This window comes from Drosophila pseudoobscura, chromosome 3 (genome assembly GCF_009870125.1).
Source record: "Drosophila pseudoobscura strain MV-25-SWS-2005 chromosome 3, UCI_Dpse_MV25, whole genome shotgun sequence".
Lineage (NCBI taxonomy): Eukaryota > Metazoa > Arthropoda > Insecta > Diptera > Drosophilidae > Drosophila > Drosophila pseudoobscura.
The window spans coordinates 21,201,090-21,225,498 of record NC_046680.1 but is presented as its reverse complement, the minus strand read 5'-3'; the positions used below and the strand labels follow the sequence as shown (position 1 = coordinate 21,225,498).

The window sequence follows — 24,409 nt, the reverse complement described above, 5'->3', positions numbered from 1 at the left end:
AACCTTATTTTATAAACAATACAATAATGATGAGAACTTAAAGTTGGCCAGTCTTGTAGGAAATTTATGTAATAATTGGATAAAATTATGAGTTCAGACCTGAGGGTCTTTGGTAGCTAGTAATATTCGACGGAAGATCAAAAACGAGTATTTATTGATAAATAACCGGTTGAAGACAATGATTACCGGCAACACTAGTTTTCATACCCTAGAGAAAGGGGTATTATAGAGTTGAAAAAATGTTTGTCATCCCAGGCTCCGTAGGCATCAGGATCGAGATAAATATATACAAGATACTAATAATATTCATGAATATGTCTAAAGAATATCAATTTGAGAAAAGGTCTTTATAAATCACGTTTCATCTTCATATAAAATTAACAAAATAGGGTATACAAAAGCCTACACGCAACATAGTGACTCTTTTTTTGTTGAACTATTTTGTTCAAACCTTTTTTTACAATAAATACAATAAAAGCAAGGATTAAAAACTAACCAATCTTGTAGAAAATTGATTAATTAATCGTATAAAATTATGTGGGCATGGCTAAATGCGCTTTATATATAGTAATATCCGTCGGAATATCAAAATCGAGGAATATGTAAAACAGAACTTGATAAGTCCAGTCAGATATCGAAAAGTCCACGGTCACACTGGTCGCAATGTTTGTGTGTGTTATAATTTATAAAATTAAGAATTTTTAAATAATACGCATATTCCGCTAAACGGTGAAATCTAGCATAGACCTTGGAAAAAACCTCAGAGATCGAGAATTGAGTTCGTTTTGGTCTGAAGTCTAAAGGAAAAGCGCGCCTGGCGTGGCTAGTTTTTTTTTTATTTTGTCACAAAGAAAGTGGAGCAAACAATGGATAGCGAATCGTGGGCCTGTTCATCGGTGGAAAAGGATCTCGACCGAGTTGTTACTAAACTAGAGCAGCTACGCGACAATGCCTCGGCCGATGTAGGGGATATTGCGATGCTGATGTCGGACTTGGTCAATGCCCTTGGCAATGCCGAGCAAATGGTAACGACTCTTAACTCGAGCACTCAGGTGAATGCAAATGCTCCCAGCGTAGACGACCCAATGGGCGATGGTGTGAGCATGCAGGTGGAGACGGAACCAACTGCGCCGCAGCGTCCCACTGATCGCCACATGGAGGTGATCAGAGGGGCCATTTTAAAATGTAATGAAAGGGTGCAGAAGCTGTCCACAGAGCATCGTGACTTGCACGGCTCGATTTCAAAGATCGGGAAGGCTATTGATCGTAATTTTAGCGCCGACTTTACATCCACCATGCGTGTCGATGTCCTGCAGGACGAGGAGAACCTGATGCTGCTAAACAAGGCCATTGCCAAGCACTATTGCCGCCAGGGCATGGACACAGTGGCCCGCACTTTGATCAAAGAATGCAAAATGACAGAGGATCAAGCCCAGGATGTGTTCGACTCGGAGCGGGAGTTCGCCGATATCTATAGTATTTGGATGAAGATACAGAAGCGGGAGCTGACCGAAGCCCTCAAGTGGACCAAGCGCTACTCACCACAGCTCATGGAGCGGCACTCTCTCATTGAGTTTCGGCTGCACCGCATGCGCTTTATGCAGCTTGTCTCGTATGGCGTGGAGTCGCAGAACGAGGCCGTTGTCTATGCCCGGACGAATTTCAAGAAGTTTGCCTTGCGCTATGAGCACGAGATAGCCAATCTGATGGCCAGCTTTATATATCTGCCTGCCGGGCTGGAGAACTCTCCTTACAAGCATTTCCTGGGCCAGGAAATGTGGACTGAACTATCGTTTATATTTCTTAAGGATGCCTGCCAGCTGCTGGGCATTAGTAAGAACTCTGCCTTGTCTGTTGTTGTGAATGCTGGATGCACTGCCCTTCCCGCTCTATTGAACATCAAGCAGGTGATGCAATCGCGCCAGGTCCTGGGAATGTGGAATGGCTGCGACGAGCTGCCCATCGAAATCGATCTCCAGCCAGAATTCCGCTTCCATTCAATCTTCGCCTGTCCCATCTTGCGTCAGCAGACCTCCGAGGACAATCCGCCAAAGAAGTTGACCTGTGGTCATGTCATCTCCAACGATGCCCTTCACAAGCTCAGCAACGGCCACATACTCAAATGCCCATATTGCCCCGTAGAGCAGAATGCCGAAGAGGCTGTTCGTATTTACTTTTAAGCCTATTAATTCTATTCTGAATTAACCCTAAGATTATAACCATTTTGCGCTAGCGCTCGGCTCAGGCAGTTCGAGGACACGGGTTGGCCAGCTTTCCTTAACAATCACAACAGTTTTAAATATTTAGTTTGCTTAGATTGAAGTTTTTAGAAAAATTCGCAGGACGGAATCGAACTACTTGGGCCATAATATAGTGTGAGAATGCGACATATTAACAGGAGAGCCTATGCAAACCATTTAGATTTACAATATATCATGTATTTTAAACCAACAAAGAATGCGTTTTCATACACAATTGATTTGAATTTTATTATAGTCCAATCATGAAACACTCTAGTACCTATGCTTGTGCTTGTGCTTTTCGCTACGATGCTTCGTAGGCGATGCCTCCTCACGGCGGTCAGATCGCGACCTGTACGATGGCGATGGAGATCGTCGGGACCGAGAAGAAGTAGATGCAGGACTGTCGTATCGCGTACTGCGGGCGGATCGCTCCGAGTAGCGCTTTGGAGAATCGGAGTCACTCCGCGAACGATTGCGTTTGGACGATTTTGAACTACGAGAGTTATCCGGTGAATAGTCACGTCGCTTGCTATCTCCCCCGCTGTAAGGGGAATGCGACCGTTTGCGAGAGGCACTTCTGTATGGAACTGGACTCTGGCTGTGCTTGGAGCTCTTTAATTTGGTGTTCATGTAGCTCAACGGAGAGTCTACGACAGACTCTGATCTTAAATCCTATTTGAAAAGATTATAATATAAGCAAATGGAAGACTAATTGAAATGTTTACGGCATGCGCATACCTGTTTCAACAAGCGCTTGCGGTAGTGGTCTACTTGTTCCACGACCGTCCAGCCAACATCCACGCGTCGCTTACCCGACTCCAGTTCATCTTGGTATTGCATGGCCTTTAATTCAATGTCCCTCAACTGCTGTCGCTTCTCATCGCTGTACTGTTGCGAGCTGTCATCGTCAGTGTCCTCATCCGAGCTAAAGAACTTGGGCGGGTCGGGCGGATCTAGTGTGTCCCATTTGCTAGTCGTTATGGCTTGGGCCTCCACCTGCTGAGGATCAACTGTCTCCCATTTTGAAGGTATAAATCCAGGCAGCTTAACATGCGACTTGGCCTCCTTTTCCAGCGGCACACCATCGAGGTCTTCATCAACTGAAATTCCACATAGAATAACATCGTATTCTCGATTACCTAGTCATTATTACTTACAGGGTATGCCATCGATTTCATCATGGTACTCCTCTCTGTTGGGCGTGTCACGCTGAGGAGTGAGAGACTCTGGCAGAGCCAGCTTCAAGGCGCTCTTAAGCAAAGCAGCACCGTCCAATGGAACACCATCCAAGTCCTCATCATCTTTATCGTCGCCAGATAGTGGTGCTCCGTCAATATCTTCGTCCACGGCCTCCTCAGAGCGTGATTCCTCCATTTGTGGAGAACTGGGCGGGATAATGTACTAAAGACGAATCCACAATGAAAAACTTCATTGCAAACAAAGGGGGATGGATTATACAAACCTGTTTGCCCAGGAATTTACATCTGAGCTGAGCCAAAAACTCTTTCGGATAGATGGTCCATTCCTCCCAGGTGCGTATGACATTGCAGACTCTGGACTTAAAGCCTTCCGCCTTAAGGCGGCTGTCAATATTCAGGCAATAGGCATGGAGACACTCAAACACGTCCATCAATTGCTTTTCCACGCTGCAAAGTACAGAAACAATATAAAGAACAAATTAAAAGCAAATAAATAACTGATTAACTTACGATTTCCGAAAGAACGAGGCATTGGAGACTTTCACAGTGCAGTTGTGCAGTATATCAGAGATCAGGTATAAACGTGCAATTTTCTTCGACGGCAGCGTATGGAGGCTTGCCATGGACTCGGTAATGCATTCGCATATCTCATCAGCAGCATCAGCATGTTCAATACAGAAGATCATGGCATCCCCGATGCGAGCACGTTCGGGTACTAGGTGTCTGATGAGATCCTCGAGTCGATCGCGTTGTGCATTGGACAGGGCTCCTTTGCTGACGACTGGTGCATCGGGATCAACAACTAGTTCATCGGGCATGCCTTGGGTATAAAAATTGGCCACTGGTGGCTTCCAAACGGGTCCATTCTTGAACATTCGGAACTCCTTCTCTCGCCACTCGCCGGGCGTGTCCCCTTGACACAGAGAGAAGAGTTTCCAGCGGTAATATATGTGGGCTGGACTCTCGTTATCGAAAAGGAACGAGAACAGCGAATTCTCCATTTCGCGAATCATTACCGATGCCTCGAACAGGGGTCCTTCGCGTATAACAAACTCAATCATACGATGGATAACGTTAAGCACAGCTCTGGAAGAAGAGTTAGGAGTTTTGCTCAGATTAGTTTCTATAAAGACCATACACTATAATGGGCCGCTCTTACTTCTCTGTAGGTATGAAGACTTTTACTATTGATTTGCTAAGAATCTAAAAATACAAAATTTTAATTCGGGACTATTTGATGGCATGCCTCTTGCATGTGCTTTTTTACCCTCTCCATATTCTCCTTTTCCTCCTCGCTGTCGTACTCTTTGTAGCTCTTTTTGGGTAACGTATCAGCCTCACTCGCGGGCGGTTGTGCATTGAATGGTAGTCCCGATGGCGGCGGGGGAAGGGTCAGCTCCATTAGCGCTTGTGGAACAAATATGGGCGTGTTCATTATGGGCACCGTCTTACCCCAGCCCAGACGCATCTCATAGCCCATGATGTAGCGGCCGTTGAGGGTCCGAAGTGCCCTTTCGGCGTCCCTGCGGCTCATGTAGGCGACAAAGCCGCAATTGCGCCCACGCGCCTTCTCCTCATCGGAACGTGGCCACATGATCTTGATACTCGCCAAGGGACCATAGCGCCCGAAAGTCTCCATAAGCTGCTGCTCAGATATCTTCGGATTTAGGTTGCCCAAGTAGAGGTTGGTAGTATTGGGATCCCCGGTGTCAAACGATCCCACTTCGCGCGCGTTGCTTGCTGCCTGCTGAGAGCCGGTGGAAGCACTACTACTACTGCTTTGTGATGCCGCCTGCTGCTGTGGCTGCTGTTGCTGTGCTGGAGGAGCCTGTGATACGGCCATGTGCTTGTACTTGTGCCGCTCCTCGCGTTCTTCTTGGATCCTGAAAGAAATTTGCATAACCATGAATGAATAAATGAATCGTAGTAGGAATGGTAGTCGAGCTTACTGTCTTAACTCCTCCTTAAACAGCTCCAAGTTGCTTTTCTTCTTCTCCTGATTTTTCTTTTTCAGCGGCTCCTTTTTGAGATCTGAAGCCAGCGTCTTGGCGTATTCTTCGATTTTGTCGGGTTCCTTATCCAAGAGCCTCGACCAAGGCTTATACAGTTTTCCCTTCTCCGACTTGTCCTCACGCCTGGAGCCTGCATCGTAGGTACCGGCCTTCACCCACACCTTGGACGAGGGGGTGGGTGCTTCCTGGAACGTTTCCACGAACTCTTTGAAGGCCTAGAATATAAAATTTTTGTACATATGTATATCAATAAAGAGGGAGAGAGAGAGCTACCTATGCACTTACATGTGCCGCGGCAGCCGCATCCTCCTTTTTCTTCTGCTCCTCAATCTCTTTCTTGGACAAATGCGGCTTCGAGAATGTGCCCACTGTGAAAGCCTCTAGTTTTTTCTCGCTTATTCGCTGCAAATCAGAGTGAAATGTTATAGCGTGCAACTGAGGACTGCAAATGTGCCGTGCGGCGATGTTACCTTTGAGGCCGCTGCATCTTTGGGTGCTTTATTGGTTTGTTTACTCATTTTTATTTAAATACTTTTTCACGGATGCAGAGGTACAGAGAAGAACACGAACGATAGGCAGGCTATCGATTTTTTGCTAGAGACTCCCATCGCTATCGCATTGTAAATTTCTATTATTTCAACAATAAAATTGAAATAAATTTAATAATAGATGCTGTAATTTATAAATGCAAAATGGATATCTGCCGTTTGTGTTTGCGCGGAATCGGCGGGGCCCAGATGTGTCTACAGATCTTCGATGTGAATGCAACGGACAACAAAGTGGCCGAAGTGCTGCGCCAGCATTTCTGGTTCGAGGTGAGAACCATACTTCCTTTCCTATACTATACACACAATCATAGATACTACATCTAAAAACAAATGTGTATGGTTCTGGCCAGGTTCTGCCCAACGATGAGATATCAAAAGTTATCTGCAATGTCTGCTGGACCCAGGTGTCCGAGTTTCACCAGTTTTATATTTCCATACAAGAGGCTCAAGTTATTTATGCCACCACCTCGAAGTTCAAGCAGGATCCCGAGGCGGTGAACACATCCTGGCCGGAGGAAGTACTCATGCCAGCCGATGTGCTGGCAGTGGACAATGATGTCAGTGCTCAGATAAATGTGAATCCCCTGGATGAGCTAGAACTAGGCCAGACTCTGTCGCCGGAATCTCCAGTCGACAGTAAGCTGGACATCAAAACTGAGCGGCAATCCCCAGATTTGGAATTTGGCCTTGAAGAACCCAACAACGATGATGGCGAAGACGACGACGACGACGACGATGATGATGATGATGATGGCGATGTTGACTATGAAGATGAGGAAGACGATTTAATTATTACGAGAAGTGGCCGCAAACGGAAGGCGAGGGAAGGAGTCGCCAAGCCAGCCAAGACGAAAAAGATTGGCCAGACGGGAAACAAGAGCAAAGCTAAAATTAAGAAACCTAAGCCAGTGAAAAGAGTATTTAAGATGGAACGCTTGCCGCCGTTTTGCAAGGAAGATGAAGAACTCATAAAACGATACATTGTGATGGGCTGTGAGCTGTGCATATTTTTGGCTGAAGACTTCGACGGTATTCGGGAACACTTCAAGGAGAAGCATCCAGACGAACGGCCCTACATCAAATGTTGTGGCCGGAAGCTAAATAAGCGCTGTCTTATACAAGAGCACGCAAGAAGGCATGAGAATCCGGAGTATATTAAGTGAGTGCTGGGCTTTCGATTTCTTATCCGTAGACAGTTTTAATTGGCTCGGTTCTCATTCCGTAGGTGCAAGGACTGTGGCAAGGTGTTCGCCAACTCCAGCGTATTGCGCGCCCATTGGCTGGTTCACCATGTTCCCGATGAGGAATGCGACTTCCAGTGCGAGGACTGCGGAAAGCGCTTCTCCCGCCGTAATCTCCTCGAGCTGCATAAGGGCTCCCACGTGCCAGTAAACGAGAGAAAGTTTATTTGTCCCGAGTGCCCCAAGCACAATGCGTGAGTATCTGTTTACTCTGGATGCATTTACGAAGAAAACCATATAGCATACGATCCACTCCACAGCTTCGCAACGGAATACCATATGCAGGTGCACATCAGCATGCAGCATCGCAAAGCGGCGAATGTGTGCCATGTGTGCGGCAAGAGTATTAAGGATAAGGCCGTATTTGAAAAACATGTTCGCCTGCATTTTGAGGAGAGTGGGCCACGCATCAAATGCCCGCGACCAGACTGCGAGAGTTGGCTGAAAGACGAGGATAACCTCAAGCAGCATTTGAGGCGCCATAACGACGAAGGCAAGCTTTTCATTTGCTCGGAGTGTGGCAAGAGTTGCAAGAACTCTCGTGCGCTGATCGGCCACAAGCGATACTCCCACTCGAATGTGATTTACACCTGCGAACAGTGCGGCAAAACGTTCAAGAAAGATATAAGCCTAAAAGTGAGAACACAATGCGTAAAATGGCTGTTACTTTTTCTATCATTTGCACCACTTTTCAGGAGCACATGGCCCAGCACACTGGTGAACCTCTGTACAAGTGTCCCTTTTGCCCGCGCACCTTCAATTCGAATGCCAACATGCATTCGCATAAGAAGAAAATGCATCCAGTCGAGTGGGACATTTGGCGGAAAACGAAGACGGGAAGTTCTCAGAAGATTCTGCCAAGTGCACAAGTGGCCCAGATGTTCAGAGACGATGCCGATGCAGCAGCAATTGCCAATGACTACACTACAGCTTAGGTTTAGAATTGCTTTAGGAGCAAGTTACAACAGAAATAACCTTGGGTTTTGATTTATCTTTGTTTAAAAACCAATTATACGTAACCAAATTGCGAGCAACTAGTGTCCTGGACAGAGACAACTAACGATTAACCCACTGTCGACCAGTGGGTATAAAAATGCAATCTATGAAAATTATGAATCTTGAAGAATTTTAGCGCATGACAGGTGAAAGATAGGATGGATGGATCTAGATCTACTAGAGGAAATATTATCATTAGAATTATTTACCGTCTAACTCAAGCTGTTCACCTGTTCAAATAGAGGGGGCTTAAGTGGGCTAAGTTTGTTTTGTCATAAGTATATTTACGGTATATTTAGAAAATGAGACGGTATATTTTATCGAAAAATAACAACAAAGCAGCTTGCTTGCGTGGAACAGAAACAAATATTATATCTCTGCAAAATGAATGTAAGTGTGTTTCGTTTTAGCCATATCATGCTCTCAAATGTGTTAAATGTTCGGTTTTCGAAAAAAAGGAGTCTGAGATTCCCATTGACATCCATACTCTGAAGTTGCAAGACTGGCTGATCAGCCGCAGGATTGTGCCCAAAAATATTCAACAGGAGATCAAGGAAATTCACACTAAGATCAGCAATGCCCTCCAGGACATGCCGTCTAATGAACAGCTCATTAAATTATTGTCAAAAGCAAGTGAGTAGCTCGTGCCCTGTTTTTATTTTTTATCAGTTTATTAAATTTAAAGAAGGCTAGATAACCCCTCCTTAGCCCTTAATTTCTCTCAATTTCTAAATGACCTACTGTGCGGGTATCTCTTGATATTGAAGCCTGAAGATAGTGGCGTACATCACGTTGCATAGGGTTGGCGCAAGGACTGAGCCTTGGAGAACGCCTCATGTCACCTGCTTCTCCACGGTGCCGTTGTCGGTGTGGTATAGCAGCATGCAGTCTCTGAAGTAGACCTCGATGATGGCTATCAGATAGTCTGAGATTCCTATCCGAGTTAGGGCCCTGAGAATGACATGGAACGTCCAAGGTGAACGTCGCCGAATCGAAGGTGTTCTTTATGTCAAGTGTCACCTCGAGACAGTACTGCCTTCGTCATCCAAGCTACTTGGTTCCTTCTATAGCTTTAACAGCGATATAACCTACATATACCGACATATATATACCCTACATATACCTACATATATACCGACAACAGGTCACCTGCATCTAAAACTGCCTTTTGTAGTTTCCTGAAAGTGCATCAGGCAGATGAGGGTTGTCGGGTATTTTTTTACCACCACCTTGTAGGCAAGGCCATTGTGCTCTGGTGTCTTCATCCATCAAATTCGTTACAGATATCAACTATTACCATGTGAAAGAGATAATTGAAATCCTCAAGCAAACGGAGAAGGATACTAAAAGTGTTTTTGGCACCTACGGCAGTCAGCGTATGAAGGATTGGCAGGAGATATGCCGCCTGTACGAAAAGAACGCTACATATCTGGGCGAAACGGCTCAGATTTTTGTGCGAAATGTAAACTTTGAGATACCTGGGGTGCGAAAGCAAATGGCAAAACTGGAACAACTTACCGATGAAAGCCTTAAAAGAGCCCAAGACATGCACAAGCCGGAAGGTCAGCTACTGGCCGAACATGCTGCCTTGCTGGAACAGCTGGGGGTCAAAGGAGACAATCTACATGCAGAGTTTATCGAGGTTCTTGCCGGCCTGCCAGACCTCTACACTAAGTCCCTACAGGATATTGGCAAGATTCAGAACGGCATCGACATGTATGCCGATATCAGTGGGCACAAGCAGTCGCTACCCATTCTTCGGCATCTGGTCGAGTTTGGAAACACCACAGTGTATCAGTACATTCACAAAGAAGCACCCCTGGCCGTTGAAGAGCCTCCCATAAGCGTAGACCTCAGTGAAGGCATCGCCTCCAAGGATGGAGAGGGGGATAACGCTGTTACCGAAATTGACTTTGGAACGGATGACAATGGCGGAACATCCTCCACCGTTTCGGCGGAAATCATTGACTACGGTGACTTTGGAGGTGTAGATCTTCCGGAGACCGATGGCGGTAACATCGATTGGGGCATCGAGAGTGCCCCAGCATCGGATGCTGTTGAAATCAACTTTGACATTCCTGTCGAGGAGTATGGGATCGTGGTGGAGGGCACTGGCATGGATGGTGGCAAGGCCAAGGGTAAGCTGATAGCTGATATGGGTTTCTCATCTCTCCACCAGCTGCTAATCCATTCCAAATCCATTGCAGGTGACCAAGCCTACACACTTCTAGACTCGCCCAACTATCGGGATCGTTTTCTGGACGAGCTCTTCGAGCTGGAATCGTTCCTGCGCCTGCGCCTCTATGAGCTCAATCAGTTGGAGTCCTCGAGCAACATTATGTACTCGCTTATGGACAGCATTGCCACACACGATGCTGATAGCATAAAGAAGATTCTCGGTTACATCGAGAAAATCATCCAGCAGACCTCCGATGAGCAAACGCGCCATCTATTCCAGCTAAAGCATTCGTCAAAGTACGCGAATCTACTTGCCACCAAGCTCCAGCAGATGACCAAGGCCGTGGAGAAGCTCCGATCCACGCGCGAGGGGCTCAAGCAGCGTGCCGTCGAGCTGCGGGAGCAACGGCTGCAGCTTAATCCCGTACTCGAGGAACTGATTGCCCAAACCCGTACTCTACAGACACACATCGAGAAGGATATTTCGAAGCGTTATAAGAATCGTATGGTTAATCTAATGGGAGGCGCTAACTAACCATATGCTAGGCGCTACGGGCAGATCTTGGGAATTGTTAAATGGTTATTAAAATAAATATACATCAAATGTTGGGCAGAACAAAAACAAACAAAAGTGCGTTTTATTTCATTTTTTAAAAGAAGTTTATTCACTTTTATTTTGCTATTTTTATTAAATATACAAATTGTATTTATATCGTGTTCTTTTTTCTTTTAATTGCCAGTTGTTTTTTTTTTTTGTATACAGAATACAAATCTAATTTTAGTGAAGTTTTGCTGTTGGTTGCTGTTTGTATTGTTTGTTTGCTGTTGCTGTTGCATAAAAGTATCCTTAAACATTTAACGTTTCGTTTTAAACTTTCACTTAATGGTACAATTCTTATGTTGCTGGATCTGATGGATAATATGTAAAACAAGAACAACGCTATCCTGATTAACTTAAATGTTTGGGGCCTGCCTGTCTTGACTCTAAGGAAATTCTCGAAAATAACTCAATTTGGAGGGGCGTAGAGTGGATTGGTGTGGACTGGAGTGGAGGGAGGGAAATGCTATGGGGTATGCATAATACATAGCTCTAGTCATACAAGGATTGGGTGTAAAAAGCCACAAGATGCTGAGGGTATACATTGGGATATATCAACTAGACTTAGGCACTAATCTAACAAAAGTGTGGCTGGCGGTGATCGTCGGAAAGGCTTTACAAGTGTAATCGTAATCAATTCATTAACTAAATAGAAAATAACAAGTACTATCGAGAGTACAATTAATTATACGGGAAGGGGGTGGTGGGGCCTCATGATATGGTTACAACTTTGTGTGGCGTTTGGCCCGGGCTATGAGCGTCATTTCTACTAATGTTGTGGTTTTCGTGATGCATGACCCAGCGACCCGACGAACCGACCCAAGCTCAAATAAATCTCATCTACAATATATAGGGGGGTCTTTCTGTGTGTCTCCGGATTACATATGTAGATATCGTACGAGTATGTGTATCGTATCGTAGTGTAGTGTATGCATGGATATAATGTTTGGATTGTTTTGATTATACATCAACGTACGTATTTGTGTGTGTGTGGGTGTCTGTGTTGCATGCAACATGCAACTGTATGATGCATTCATAGCTCGTATGGTAAATGTTAAATAAGCATAAAATTTGTTCGAAAGTTGCTCGTGGTCTGCCGTTATTGTTAGTAGTTTACTTAGACATTAGTGTTTATATGTTTCATATAATTTATATATGTATACGTAGTTATTATTTATAGCTTTTTTTATTCAATTTTTCGCGTTTCTTTCGCTTACGTTCTACTATTTATATGTCTGTAGATATACTATTTATATATATGTATATCCGTAAATATACTCTTACTTTTGTTTGTTTATGTACTTGTAAATGATTACATTTATACACGTATCATAGCGCCGGTCGGATTAGAATTCTGAGCACTTGTCGCTCTAATCTGTATTGTATTGCTCTAGATTCCAAAAATCATGTGGATTACCCTTATCTACAACTCTCTCTCAATCGCATCGCAAGTATTCGCGTCCATAATTTCACATTCACCTACTATCTAAGCGAACTTGTTCCGCTTTCGTGTCCTGTCCTGTTTTCTAATGTCTCTTGGTTTCCTCAATGAAACACATCGCCTCTCTTGGCTGGTTCCTCCGTCCACCAGCGATGATGATGGTGATTGCTCGGCTGCTGCTGTTCCTGAGCTAGAGCTGGGTCTGGATCTGGAGCTGGAGCTTGCTGCTGATGCGGATGGGAATGCTTCGCCTGTCAATCATTTTTCACTGGATAGTAGATTAGATCTGGCTGCTGTCCGTGAGGGGGCATTTGCTGCATCATTCCGCCCATCATCGGAGGCAAGACGGCCTTTGACTCGTCACCTAGCATAGAGTAGCCTACGCCCACCCCGACTCCTGTTCGCTCGTAAACGTTGCCATGCGTTGCCGCCAGGGGCAGTAAGTGGGGGTGCAACGGCGGCTGTTGTGACTGCTGGCCATGCAAATGATAGGGCGGAAAGCTGTTTTGTTTTTGCTGCTCACTGACCAACTGGTCGCTCATGTGCTGCTCATAGGCTCCCCCATACACGGCGCCACTTCTCATCAAGGCTCCCGGATAGCCTCCTGCACTGTGATGTTGCTGTTGCGCTGCTTGCTGCTGTTGCTGCTGCTGGGTCGTCGGCTGCTGCTGATGCTGGATCAAGTCGAAGTTGTACTCCATTGTCGCGGGATTGTCAATGAGATTCGTGAGTATGCTGCCGATGTTGTTGTAATTGTGGGGATCTCCCGGATTGGACTGTCCCTGCGGTTGTTGCTGTTGGGGCTGCTGCTGCTGCTGAGGGCTCTGACTGAAACCTGGCGCTGGCCACATATGCTGGAAGCTCATCATATCACTAGCTAGAGCTGGATCTTGTTGGGGCTGCTGTTGTGGTTGTGGCGGCGGCTGCTGCTGCTGCTGCTGCGGTTTGCTCACATTTTGTGACGGCTGCTGTTGGGCTGGCGGCACATTCATTGGAAGCCCTAGAAACTCGGCCGAGTCTACAATATAGAATTTGTTATCCTTCAACTCCTGCTGGTTGTTAGGCGGATTACCAAAGTTCATGTTGCCCCAAGAGTCTGCGGTCTGTTGTTGCAGGAATTGTTGCTGCTGCTGCTGTTGTTGTTGTTGTTGCACTGGCGGAGGTTGCGGCGACTGCAGTCTCGCATGCTGCGGGGAATGCGACGGCTGCTGGTGCTGCTGTTGCAGCTGCTGCGTTGAGGGATGGTGGTGCAATGGCGAGCGCTGGCTATGACGGTGTTGCTGCTGCATCATCAGCTGGTGCTGGTGGTGCATTGGCGGCATATGGTGAGGGGAATTAAAGTGCTGCGGTTGCTGCTGCTGCTGGATCTGCGACGAATGTGGAGGATGTGCAGGATGAGGACTCTGAGGTGTGTGACTCCTCAGGTGCTGCTGCTGTTGCTGCTGATATTGACTGATCAGCTGGTGCTGCTGATAGCTTCCGGCCGCTTGGCCAGCCTCAAAGTGGAACTGCCCCTCCTGCCCGAAGCTATTCATTCGCTGCAGGTGCAGATCAGCCGGGCTGGCACGCAGCTGTTGCTGCTGCTGCTGTTGTTGTTGTGTTGGAGGTGGCGTTGGAAGTTGCTGATGTAAAGCATTTGGTGGTGGTGGTGGTTGTGGCTGCTGCTGTTGCGGCGGCGGTGCTTGTTGGCTTGGCGGCAGTTTCTCAGCATTAAAGCTCTGATTGTAGATGGAATTCTGCTGAGATTCACTCGTAGAAACCGAGTGCTGGGACGTAGAGGCCGTCGAGGACTGCGAGCTGTTGCTGCTGACCATCGCCGCATTGAATTGATCCTGCTGCAGACATCCTGGGGTCGTTGAGACTGGGGGTGGTGGCGTGGGCGTTGCTGCAGCTCCCTTCTGCTGTTGCTGTAAGGAAGCCCCTGCTGCGCCTGCTGCTCCCTGTGACTTTGCCTTTCCGGCCGTTGACTTTTTGCTGGCTTTCACAGGCGGCGGACCTGGCATATCCGGCAGAGCAGCCATTTCAGCTGGCGAAAAGAAGGAAGGAAGCAAGGAAAGCAGTTAGAACAGAACCCTTCGAGGCGAAACAGATGCATTACCTTCTTCGTTAGCTTTGGGGAAGCGCTGTTTTCCCTTCTTAGGCGGCGGCGTTTGATTTCCATGCATTGTCTGCTTGTGACGCACCAAATGCGTCTTCCATTTGAAGGTCTGCGAAGGGTTAAAGATTTAAAAAAAGCTTCAGAAGGATCCTTAAACGTAGAACCCACCTGATCGCAGTAGTTACAGCAATGCGGTCGCTCCTCCGAGTGAGAGGGCAGATGCCTTTGCAGCGACTTGGCCGACCCGAAGCGCTTACCACACAGCGTACACTTGCACTCGGACACATCCACATGCGCGTTGCTGTAGTGCTCCCTGAGTGCGGGATATGTGTAGTAGGATGAGCCGCACATGTCGCACACATAAGTGCGTTTCACCTCGGTGTGCAGCTGCACGTGCCGCTCCAGGTTGGCCTTCAACGTGAAGCGATTATGGCAAATGTGGCACTCGAAGAAGTTGTCTCGCTTATGCACGCGTATTATGTGCTGGTAGAGGGCATTCTTTGATGTAAACTCCTCGCCGCAAACCTCGCAAATGGCCCCGTCCGCCTTGTGGCCAGTCTCCTCGAAATGCTGCTGCAGCTTCTTCTGCGGAAACTTTAGCCCGCACTCGCCGCACGGAAAGGCTGTAACAAAAAACAGAATTTTAGATCAACAGTTTCACATACAGCTTCCATTCAATATAAGGCTGATTCCATTTCAAGGGACTGGACTCCACTCCTCAGGAGAACTTGGTGAAATTTACATTCACGCCGACTCACTTTTGAAATCCTTCTTGCTGTGCGAATCGACATGGGCGTGAAACTGCTGCTGTCGCGAGTAAGACTCGCCGCAGATCTCGCACACGAACGGAAACTCCTTTACGTGCATCGTCCGATTGTGATGGATTATTTCCTGAGAAACAAACAATACAAAAGTTATTAATTGGTCAGCACAGAATCACAGAACCCCCGCCCCCCTCATTCATCCTTTATATTTATCTTTTTATATTGTTACCTCTAACGTGTTGCCATTGGGTTGGCCGCAATCGTGACAGAAGCCTGGATGCATTTTGTAGTGATCCAGCAGAGATTTTCGCTTGCGATAGGACTTCGGGCACAAGAGGCAATTGTAGATAGGCTTATCCTTTTTGCTACCGGGCGTGTGTCCCCCACTGCCGCCACTTCCGCTGCCATGCTGAGAAGGTGGCGCTTGCAGAGAGGTACTGCTGCTGCTGCCGCCATCGATCAGCTGCTGCTTGGCCGCATCCAGTTCATCCAGCTTGGTGTCCAACTCGTCGTCATCCTCGTCGGGCGACAGATCATTGTCGTCTAGCTCTAGCGAGGAGTTCATCTGGCCACAGACATTGCTCGAAACCGGAGATTCGTCTCCCAGATTTGACAAGGCAACAAGTGCAGGCATCTGACGATTGTTCATCATCGAGACCCCATGCTGTGGTAACTGTCCCTGCATCATTTGCTGCTGCTGGTGCTGCATGTTTACGTGCTGCTGCTGCATCATGCCACCCATCATGGAGAGGGGATTATTGCTCGAGTTGTAGTGATTTGGATGCTGATGCAGCTGCTGAATCTCATTGGCGTGGGTCCCAGAGCTTCCTCCACCCGACATGATGATATGTCCCTGCTGACTGTTGCCCTTCAGGTCTCTGCTCTCCAAGGTCATGGTCATGGGCAGATGAAGCGATGGCTTGCCTGGTGCTATTTGCTCCTGTCCTGATCCCAGACTCTGTCCCTGCCCCTGCCCGTGGAGGGATATTGGCGGGCAGTGGAGATTGCCATTATTGTTATTATTATTATTATTGTTGTTGTTGTTGTTGCTGTTGATGCTATTGCTTGACGTAAGGCCGTTGATCACAAGATTTGCACTGCTGCTGCTACTTCTGCAAGAAAGGGATATATTAGCGAGTATTCTGGGAAGCAGGCTGCAGCTCTACTCACAGGTGATGCGAATGATGACTATTGTTCTCCAGGACAACCCCGCTTACTTCGATTCCATTCCCATTACCATTACCATTCCCACTCCCACTGCTGCTGCTGTTGCTGCTGTTGCTACTGTGGCCGCTCGCACTGTTTACGCTGCACAGGGCACTACCGGCGCCAGCGAGCATGTCATCTATCTCCGGCTCCATTTCCAGACCATCGATAAGACGTCCTGCGCCTACACCGTCGTCAATGAACTCTTCAAACTTCATAATCTCTTGAGCTGCCGACGACAGCTGTGATTCCGTTTCCGATTCCAGCTCCGAGTCGCCAAAAGAGATGGCAGGCAGCTGTGGGGGCAACTCTTGCTCCTGCTCCTGCTCACGCTCCGGCTCCTGCTCCTGCTCCCGATTCTCATCGTCGTGCAGCTCCTGTTGCGCCTGAATCTCTTGCTGCTGTTTTTGGATCTCCTGCTGCTGAATCTCATTCTGCTTCAGTAGGCTGACCAGTTGACGACGATCCCGCTGTCTCCGCCACTCTTCCAATCGCTGGTCGCGGAGCTCCTTCAACACTCTCGTCGAAGGCGTGGTGCCCAGCAGCCGTCCATTCTCCACAAAGTTCTCATAGAACTGTTTGAGGAAGGGCTTGTGGTGCTGACTCAGCGCCAGGCGCAACAGAGTACGGAACTGAGCCTTAAAAGCCCGCTCACTGAACTCCCCGGTACTGTGGTGATATCGCAGCGTATATTGGCTGTCCTCGTGGAAGACGTAGCCCTCGCCTAGGCTGGATCTCTCCTCTTTCCTCCTCACACTCGACACTCCCACCCCCAGCGCCACAGCCACGTGCATGTTGTTGGTTCGCATTCGCTTGACCAGCTTACTGTCGCTGCTGTTGCCATTGGGGCTGCTGCTGGCCGCATCCTCATCCAGGTGATCCTCCTCATCTTCCTCGGCTCCAAAAGTTGCCTCGTACTTCCGTTTGACCAGGAGTGAGCCACCGCCTTGTATTAGATCCAAAGGATCACCAGGCCCAAGTGCATCCACATGGTTGCCAGCGTTGAATTGCAGGGAAGACGAATTCTCTGTGTCCGCATCATGGAGGAATTCCTCCTCCTCCTCGTCGTCGAGGCCCAGAAACTCCTCTTTGCAAAGGATTTTCTCGAAATTCTGGTTCAGATCTGTAGAACCGGCCTCCTCTTCCTCATCTTCTTCCACTTGATGCTCCCGCTTGATCTCTGCATCGGCCCCGGCCCCGGCGCCGTCGAAACCGCCACCGCTGTCCGGCTCCTGCTTCTCCTTTTTCTCCTTCTTGGTGGACAGCAGCAGCTGCTGGAGCTGTTCGCTCTTCGCTAGCTCGTGGTGGGTGGCCAGCCCTCCGCCATTATCATTGGTTATGTGACTGAATAGATTCCTGACAACTTGGTCGCAGGCGTCCGGATATTTGCACTTGAGCGTCTGCAGCAAAAATTGTATAGCATCGCACCGCAATGCCGTATTGAGGCTGTCCAGTAGATTTAGTGACTGATCCACCTGGAAGAATCAAAGAATATTGGAGTTTGTAATATTTCGTAGAAGTATCATAGCAGAATCGTTTTCGCTCCACTGTGCTTAAATTATTGCGCTAGTAGAAATAAATTACCAACTTCCGTCCTGTGCCGCCCATTTTCATGGAAAGCAGAAACTTGGGGGAGGAGATATAGGGGGGTGGTGAGGTGGTGTTTGTAGAGTTGCCACATAAATTCAAAGTAGTTTTGTCCCAATTAGAACATAACATCCATATTTGTTTTAATTAAACACACACACACACAAACCTACACTTGCCAAAATAACTGTGATCACATACAATTAGAGATTATGATTTTCCAAACAATTTAATGCCATTAAAGCCACGAGAGGGAGAGTGGGGAGAAGTAGTAGCAGAGAGAGAGAGAGAAGCGCTCGCGTCGTCAATGAAACGGTTAGACAGCACGGCGACAGAAGCAGCGACGCCGGCTGCGCTGTTCGCGCAAGCGATTAGTGCAAAGCAAACACACGACCACAACGAAAACCAACGAAGATGGCAAAAATAAAGAAGCAAAAAACAGCAACAGCGAAGGTGGGGAGACAGAGAAGAAGAGGCAGGGAAATTAAAACAGCGAACAATTTGTGCTACTTTTCCCCCATTCCACAATGTTTCCACTATATATGCATGTGTATGTGTGCATTTATCTCTCTAAATGTATGTGTGTGTATGTATGTGTTTTTGCAGCGATTTGTAGTTGTTACAAGCACAATGTGGGGCTCTCTGTTCGCTAGACGTTCCTCTCGCACCATCCATCCACCCACTGTATGAGAGAAGAAGAAAGAAAACAATACAGAATAACGGAAAAGGGAGTATTGGTGGACAGGGCTAAAAGCAAACGACGACGGGTACACACTCCTGAAATACTTTGAATACCCTTTGTTTTGTATTTATTGAATGATTACAAAAATTCATTGATCCAACTTGCAACTGGGTGGCAACGCTGCAACTCTCGCGTTTTATTTGTCAATAAAGTAGTTGTAAATTTAGATCGCAGATAGCTCTCTCACACACATGCATACGCATACAGTTATAATCACATTTTTTGTGTGTGTGGTAAGAAAACGGAAAAGCGGAGGGAGAGAAAGAGCGCGCGAAGAGAGTAATGGGAAACGAAAATCAAAATACCACATTTAATTACATTTTATTTTTGTTCTTATTAAATGATCTCTAGTGTGTGTTTGCGTGTGTGTGAGTGAGAGAAAGAGACGTAGTGCACTTGATGTGATATATGTACATATTTATATGTACCTTAACCACAAAAATAAAATACGATGCACCTTTCTTTAGGATAAGAATATCATTCAACTCAATAGGATGAATGGAATCTCTTATAGGGTATTCAATAGTCGACTTTTGTGCGATGTCAGCTGTATTTTCCATCTTGATTTATGCCGCTTTAGTTGCAACACAGAAATATTTAGTTCGTTTACAATTGTTATATATGTAGGTTCATACAAACACATGTACCTGTTCCACAAAGCGCACACCCACAGACCAACACATCCAAAGATAAATAGAAGCGGACTGACTACATATGTATCTTCAAAATATTTCTAAACACGTGAGTACATCCCCACACACACACCCAGAAAAACATTCATATACTACTTACATATATAATATATTATATATATAGAAGAAACAGTCAAAATGGGGGCAGCAGGCGGCACAGGGAAGGGCAAGAAAGTGACGTTGCATGCATTTTTAGCTAAATTTATGTATGTTATACATTTTGCTTTTCCTCCCCCCCTCTCATACACACAACCAAAAGCTTTTAGAGCAGCACAAATACATAGGAATGCATCCAAATAGTTTTAGTAATCAAATAAAAATAGCTTTTACACTGTCTCTTGTCTTCCTCCTTGCCTTAATTAAAGAGTATTATTAATGAAATTGGCACAGAGCGTACGCTCTTTTGGTCTGCTGCTTCCCAGTGCAGCCCCATAGTTCGAAACTAGAAAAGGATAACTATTTTAACCCTCATAGACCTGCGTCCGGCTTTCAGACAGCATTCACTCATGTCGTAAACCCAATTAATAGCGATAAAAAACTTTAATTGCGTTTCTAAAGAGAGAGAAGAGAAGTAATTAAAACGCTGCAAGGGAAAACATGAGCTGAACTGCCATTCAAGAGAAATTTAGTTTCAGAGAGAATGCTATTTTATGTGTTTCAGGAGTGAGTGCATTAGTTCTTCATTAAAAAAAATTCCCTAACTTCTTTTTCCACCAACAATGGAAATACATGTACACAAATGAACAATTTTGCCCCACTGTGCAATGCTGTTTACCATTCTTCTTCTTCTTTCACTTGTGCTTTGCTTCGTACATTCGTACCGTGTTGTCCATCTCACTTCCACTTACATACGGGAGCGAGCTACCACAAAAATTTATATGCATGCAGGAGGAAGAGAAAGGGAAGAAGTAGTGACTCCCTCCCGCTTTTCGCTCACACCCCTCTCACAAATACTTTCTACGAGGAACAACACAAACCACACACACACATTCACAAATCCAATCATGCTCTTGCTCTTGGGGCTCTATTTCTATGTATGAGTGCGAGATGGAGTGTTGTGTGTGTGTCTGTGCTTTTAGATTTAGTAGTATTTTTTATGGTATTAGTATTTATGCAAATGTAAGTTTGTTTCTTTGTATGAGTGTGTAATCCATGTAAACGTTGTTATAAACTAATAAAAAATAAATATAAATATTTCCTCAAATATAACGAGGGAAAACAAAACAAAAGTGAATAATAGCAGTAACAAGAACCATATTGAAATGGGTCGAAAAATGGGGAGTAGCATAGCACAAAAATATAGAGAGAATGTCAGAGGGGGAACTACAATTCATTTTAGAGGCAAATAGAAAAAACAAAAATAACATTATGTGGCACTCGTTGAAAGGAAGAAGGGGATAGAGAGGGGAAAGGGGAGCCGAGAAGAAGGGGAAATGGGAGTGGTATGCGTTTTGCCTTTGAATGGGATAGTGGGAGTGCGATGGGGATGGGTTGGGGTCTGGTTTTGTACTGGGGTGGTATGATGGGGGTTTAGAGATAGACTCGGCGGAAGTTCACAGACACAGAAAGCTTAATATGTGTGGGTGGGTGGAAATTGTGCAAGAATTCCCCCATCCATTTTGAATGGGTTGGGTAGGGAGAGTCTGCTAGGGGGCGTTTAAAGCTTTTAAAATAATAAACGGAATAGAAGAACAGCACACAGAAAGAAAGCGCCCACACAGCACTCTTCTTCTCTTTCAACTCATTTAACTGTAGTAGCTCTCTCTCTATCTCGCTCTTAAGATGACCGCAATTCCCGCTCAAAAATCCATTAACCGCTTATCTTTGTTTACTTCAGGTGTTTCGCATTCCTAATTGGAGAGTAAAGCAAAATGCTAAAACAAATTAAAACACTCCGTATTCTCTTTTTTTTGTTTTAATCGAGGCGACCTTTTAACATTACAACAAAAGCAAAGGCGGCAACAAAATACGACCAGTGCACACTGTACCTCACTTCATTTGTTATCTGTCGTCCTCCACCTCCTACTCTTCTATCACACGCTCTCTTTGGCTCTCGCTCTCCATCTCACTGTCGCTCTCTTCTTTGCCTTTACACGTTGTTTTTCTCCTCTCTCTCTCTCTCACACACAATTAGACAGTCACACAAACACATTTACGGTTGTACCTATGTTTCTGTGTATATAATATGGTGAATGGAAGGAGTAAAACGGGGGCTGGGGCGTAAACATTATTTAATTACCAGTAATTTAAAATCCAACTGTTTAGTTTTGTTATCCATTTTGTTGTTGGCTTCTGCATTTGGCTGAATTTTATTTATACGTTTCACTTACACACACAGGCACAGAATCTCACTACACGCAAACAGCTACATATACGTGCATATGTATGCGTGTTTTTTTTTATTTCGATTTTTCTTTAGCCCGTGCTTCGCGTTTCTTCGTGCTTTGCTGTGGCTCAACTTTTTTTCTTTTCTTTTTTTCTGTTATTTCATTCTCCTCTTTTGCTTTTGAATTTTTGTACGTTGACGCTGGCAGCGCTGCTACCGCAGACGGCTACTGCGGATGGCGCTGCTGCTGCTGCTTCTCGCTCTCGCTGTATTGACAACATTGAAAAATTCCCATTGGTTTTTTTCACATTTTTCTGCTTTCCTTTCGGATTTTGATCCACAAGCTGAATTTGCCGATTTTATTATTGCATAAATCAAGCACATGAAATATAACTGTGCTTCTTGCAACTTTATGTGGCACTAACACACACACACACACACACAACACACACGCGCGCGTTCAATGCCTCTGCTGCGTAGGAAAAAAATGTTTTTTCAATCTTCTCTCCACGCGTAACCCGGTGCGCACACTTAATTTACTCGAAACGTCATCAGGGAAAACCGTTAATCAATTTATTAAAATTTACAATTGCATTTTTCCACAGCAACGCAACAATTCCCCAACAATTCTCCCGCAATATACAAGTACATAAATATATATTTATATATATATATACATATACACGAGGATGGGAGTATGGAGTCTACTTTTCTACACATTTGCTACATAATGGAAGGAAAAAGGGGGTATGGACAACAGGCAAAACGGCCCAGATAATGCAACGCATGCACGGTAAAATCCACCCTTTTTGCCCAATATACCTTGAATATACCCAATATACAAAAATTCGATTTTGTCTTCAAGGTATATTGTCCTCACAATTGAGATGAAGATGAGGTGGGGGCAGTACGAAGCTTGCAATTTTTTCTTGTTGTCCATACACCTTTCTACAGCCCATTACGACTCAAGTTTTCGTTGCACGTCGGTAAGGCGTCTGAGCCTCAGATATATACCAAAACAGACCTAAATATACCGAAAAAAACGAGTTTAGCCCACTTAAACGTCCCTTATTTATTTAGATATATATATTCATATGGGCGATATATAATACGATGTATCGATAAAATATACCGTCCCCCCATCAGGTATATACCAAAATATATCGTATCATTTCAAAATATACCGATACAAAAAAAAAACTTAGCTCACTTAATTTGCCTTTATACGATATACATCGGACGGAATCATCTTGCTGAATTAATAATATTCCGTAATTCTATTCCGTATATATGTATCATAACCGATATAATTACATTATGTGGGCATTATACCGGAAGATGTTTTAAAAATAAACATCAATGTGTTTTAATCCCTGGTGTAATAATCACATATCGATGAGCTGTCATCCCTGGAGACAAATCATTTCAATAATAGCATGCGATGAATATCGGAGGATGACTATAGCAAGCCAACCGCCCGTTGGACCACCCAACAAGGAGGCGAGCCTTGACAGTAGAAGAATTGGAATCGGATTCAGTAACACATCGAGGTGTTCTTGGGGGTTATCGGACAGCAGCGTCGGCCATTGAGAAGTTTCTCATGGTTCTGGAGCAGGACATAAAGAATGGCAAGCGGATCGACAGGAAGGCCATCTAAGGAGCTCGATGCAGTCGTGCAGAACGTGACGACGTGGGGCGTGGCCAAGGCGCTTTGCTTGGGCGACAGTACGCTGATCTTCAATCAGTAATTAGGATTCGACATGGATTCAGAGTAATAATGTAATGTATTTATTTCGCATGTTTGCATACATAATTGTAACATGAACTGATAATCGAAACTTCAGAGCTAACATTTTTTAAAATCGACACACTTCCAACAGCATTCGGGCCAATCTACTGTTGTGTCTACTCCATAAGTCTCACACTCTGCAAAAAGAGCTGGGTGTTGGCAGCTGAAATTAATAAATTAAATTAACACAATGAACCTGATATACTCTCAATTGTACTTACTACAAAAAATCAGAAGCTGCTGGATGGAACTTATTAAAAAAAAAACAGGAGTGTAATCCACACACTCGGCTTGATTGCATTTGCCATCCAATGTTTACATAATCAAGAGCACGTGTTTCATGAAGTTCCCTAATATCACATATAGTTTTACTACGCGACCCATTTGGAAGCAGCTTTGTCCTCCAGAAGTAATAAGACGCAGCATTTGCACCGGATACGACCAACATAATAACGAAGATAATTTTCAGGAAATTCATTGCAGGCAGGGAAGACAAGTCGGCAAAACACTCTCTAACTGAATGAACGGCCTAAGGCTACCGCTGCTTTATATATATATAAAAAAAAAGAAAAATTCTGCTGTATGGGAGAGCACTTGCGGTTCCCATGAAAATTAAAGTTTGGCTGCTGCTAACTGCCAAAATTATAAAGAATCGAATGGAACAAATGAACCTGTTCTTATGGCATTTACTATATATAATTCGTACACTTCCGACGAATACAAATACTTTTACCCACACCCCGCCGCAA

General features: G+C 45.4%; 5 protein-coding genes and 1 long non-coding RNA gene across 7 annotated transcripts; 3 read left to right on the top strand and 3 right to left on the bottom strand.

Moving 5' to 3' along the window:
• Positions 1-624: 624 nt before the first annotated feature.
• On the top strand, positions 625-2,451 carry Sou (required for meiotic nuclear division 5 protein souji). Its single transcript, XM_001361868.5, has one exon. It carries the CDS (start codon positions 867-869, stop codon positions 2,178-2,180), a length of 1,314 nt encoding a protein of 437 aa, XP_001361905.1. The 5' UTR covers positions 625-866; the 3' UTR covers positions 2,181-2,451.
• A 17-nt stretch (positions 2,452-2,468) lies between these two features.
• On the bottom strand, positions 2,469-6,062 carry LOC4805513 (U2 snRNP-associated SURP motif-containing protein). The gene is made up of 10 exons (XM_001361867.5): positions 5,925-6,062; positions 5,740-5,856; positions 5,392-5,669; positions 4,710-5,325; positions 4,602-4,645; positions 3,953-4,528; positions 3,706-3,889; positions 3,401-3,644; positions 2,982-3,343; positions 2,469-2,915 (listed from the first exon to the last, which is right to left on the bottom strand). Exons 1-10 carry the CDS (start codon positions 5,970-5,972, stop codon positions 2,514-2,516), a joined length of 2,871 nt encoding a protein of 956 aa, XP_001361904.2. The 5' UTR covers positions 5,973-6,062; the 3' UTR covers positions 2,469-2,513.
• A 61-nt stretch (positions 6,063-6,123) lies between these two features.
• grau (grauzone) lies at positions 6,124-8,277 on the top strand. The gene is made up of 5 exons (XM_001361866.4): positions 6,124-6,269; positions 6,353-7,161; positions 7,228-7,437; positions 7,504-7,879; positions 7,939-8,277. The coding sequence occupies exons 1-5, from the start codon at positions 6,147-6,149 to the stop codon at positions 8,176-8,178; spliced, it is 1,758 nt and encodes a 585-aa protein (XP_001361903.2). The 5' UTR covers positions 6,124-6,146; the 3' UTR covers positions 8,179-8,277.
• A 231-nt stretch (positions 8,278-8,508) lies between these two features.
• On the top strand, positions 8,509-11,042 carry LOC4805511 (CDK5RAP3-like protein). Its single transcript, XM_001361865.5, has 4 exons — positions 8,509-8,629; positions 8,698-8,872; positions 9,523-10,377; positions 10,447-11,042. The coding sequence occupies exons 1-4, from the start codon at positions 8,624-8,626 to the stop codon at positions 10,950-10,952; spliced, it is 1,542 nt and encodes a 513-aa protein (XP_001361902.2). The 5' UTR covers positions 8,509-8,623; the 3' UTR covers positions 10,953-11,042.
• Positions 11,043-11,144: 102 nt separating this feature from the next.
• On the bottom strand, positions 11,145-22,607 carry LOC6898985 (uncharacterized). 2 transcript variants are annotated; one of them, XM_002138909.4, is made up of 7 exons: positions 21,785-22,607; positions 16,489-17,999; positions 15,548-16,430; positions 15,313-15,445; positions 14,723-15,177; positions 14,555-14,663; positions 11,145-14,482 (listed from the first exon to the last, which is right to left on the bottom strand). In XM_002138909.4, exons 1-7 carry the CDS (start codon positions 21,821-21,823, stop codon positions 12,711-12,713), a joined length of 4,902 nt encoding a protein of 1,633 aa, XP_002138945.3. In that variant the 5' UTR covers positions 21,824-22,607; the 3' UTR covers positions 11,145-12,710. The 2 variants fall into 2 exon arrangements, with proteins under 2 accessions (XP_002138945.3, XP_004444529.3); XM_004444472.3 differs by lacking the exon at positions 21,785-22,607 and adding an exon at positions 18,109-18,153.
• A 1,029-nt stretch (positions 22,608-23,636) lies between these two features.
• LOC26534155 (uncharacterized) lies at positions 23,637-24,407 on the bottom strand. Its single transcript, XR_001452398.2, has 2 exons — positions 23,882-24,407; positions 23,637-23,823 (listed from the first exon to the last, which is right to left on the bottom strand). It is a non-coding gene; the product is annotated as an uncharacterized lncRNA (long non-coding RNA).
• Between the last annotated feature and the right edge of the window lie 2 nt (positions 24,408-24,409).

What these genes read in the sequence shown, in the direction of transcription:
- LOC6898985 (XM_002138909.4), bottom strand. Translation starts at nt 21,823, where the DNA reads ATGGATAACAAAACTAAACAGTTGGATTTTAAATTACTG. An exon ending in GCTGTAACTACTGCGATCAG is followed by an intron (nt 14,664 to 14,722) that starts GTGGGTTCTACG and finishes AACCCTTCGCAG; the next exon opens with ACCTTCAAATGGAAGACGCA. An exon ending in CCCCAAAGCTAACGAAGAAG is followed by an intron (nt 14,483 to 14,554) that starts GTAATGCATCTG and finishes TCTTTTCGCCAG; the next exon opens with CTGAAATGGCTGCTCTGCCG.
- grau (XM_001361866.4), top strand. Translation starts at nt 6,147, where the DNA reads ATGGATATCTGCCGTTTGTGTTTGCGCGGAATCGGCGGGGCCCAGATG. An exon ending in GAGAATCCGGAGTATATTAA is followed by an intron (nt 7,162 to 7,227) that starts GTGAGTGCTGGG and finishes CTCATTCCGTAG; the next exon opens with GTGCAAGGACTGTGGCAAGG. An exon ending in AGAAAGATATAAGCCTAAAA is followed by an intron (nt 7,880 to 7,938) that starts GTGAGAACACAA and finishes ACCACTTTTCAG; the next exon opens with GAGCACATGGCCCAGCACAC.
- Sou (XM_001361868.5), top strand. Translation starts at nt 867, where the DNA reads ATGGATAGCGAATCGTGGGCCTGTTCATCGGTGGAAAAGGATCTCGAC.
- LOC4805513 (XM_001361867.5), bottom strand. Translation starts at nt 5,972, where the DNA reads ATGAGTAAACAAACCAATAAAGCACCCAAAGATGCAGCGGCCTCAAAG. An exon ending in GCCTCGTTCTTTCGGAAATC is followed by an intron (nt 3,890 to 3,952) that starts GTAAGTTAATCA and finishes TGTACTTTGCAG; the next exon opens with CGTGGAAAAGCAATTGATGG. An exon ending in GCAAGCGCTTGTTGAAACAG is followed by an intron (nt 2,916 to 2,981) that starts GTATGCGCATGC and finishes CTTTTCAAATAG; the next exon opens with GATTTAAGATCAGAGTCTGT.
- LOC4805511 (XM_001361865.5), top strand. An exon ending in TAAATTATTGTCAAAAGCAA is followed by an intron (nt 8,873 to 9,522) that starts GTGAGTAGCTCG and finishes AATTCGTTACAG; the next exon opens with ATATCAACTATTACCATGTG. An exon ending in GGATGGTGGCAAGGCCAAGG is followed by an intron (nt 10,378 to 10,446) that starts GTAAGCTGATAG and finishes AATCCATTGCAG; the next exon opens with GTGACCAAGCCTACACACTT.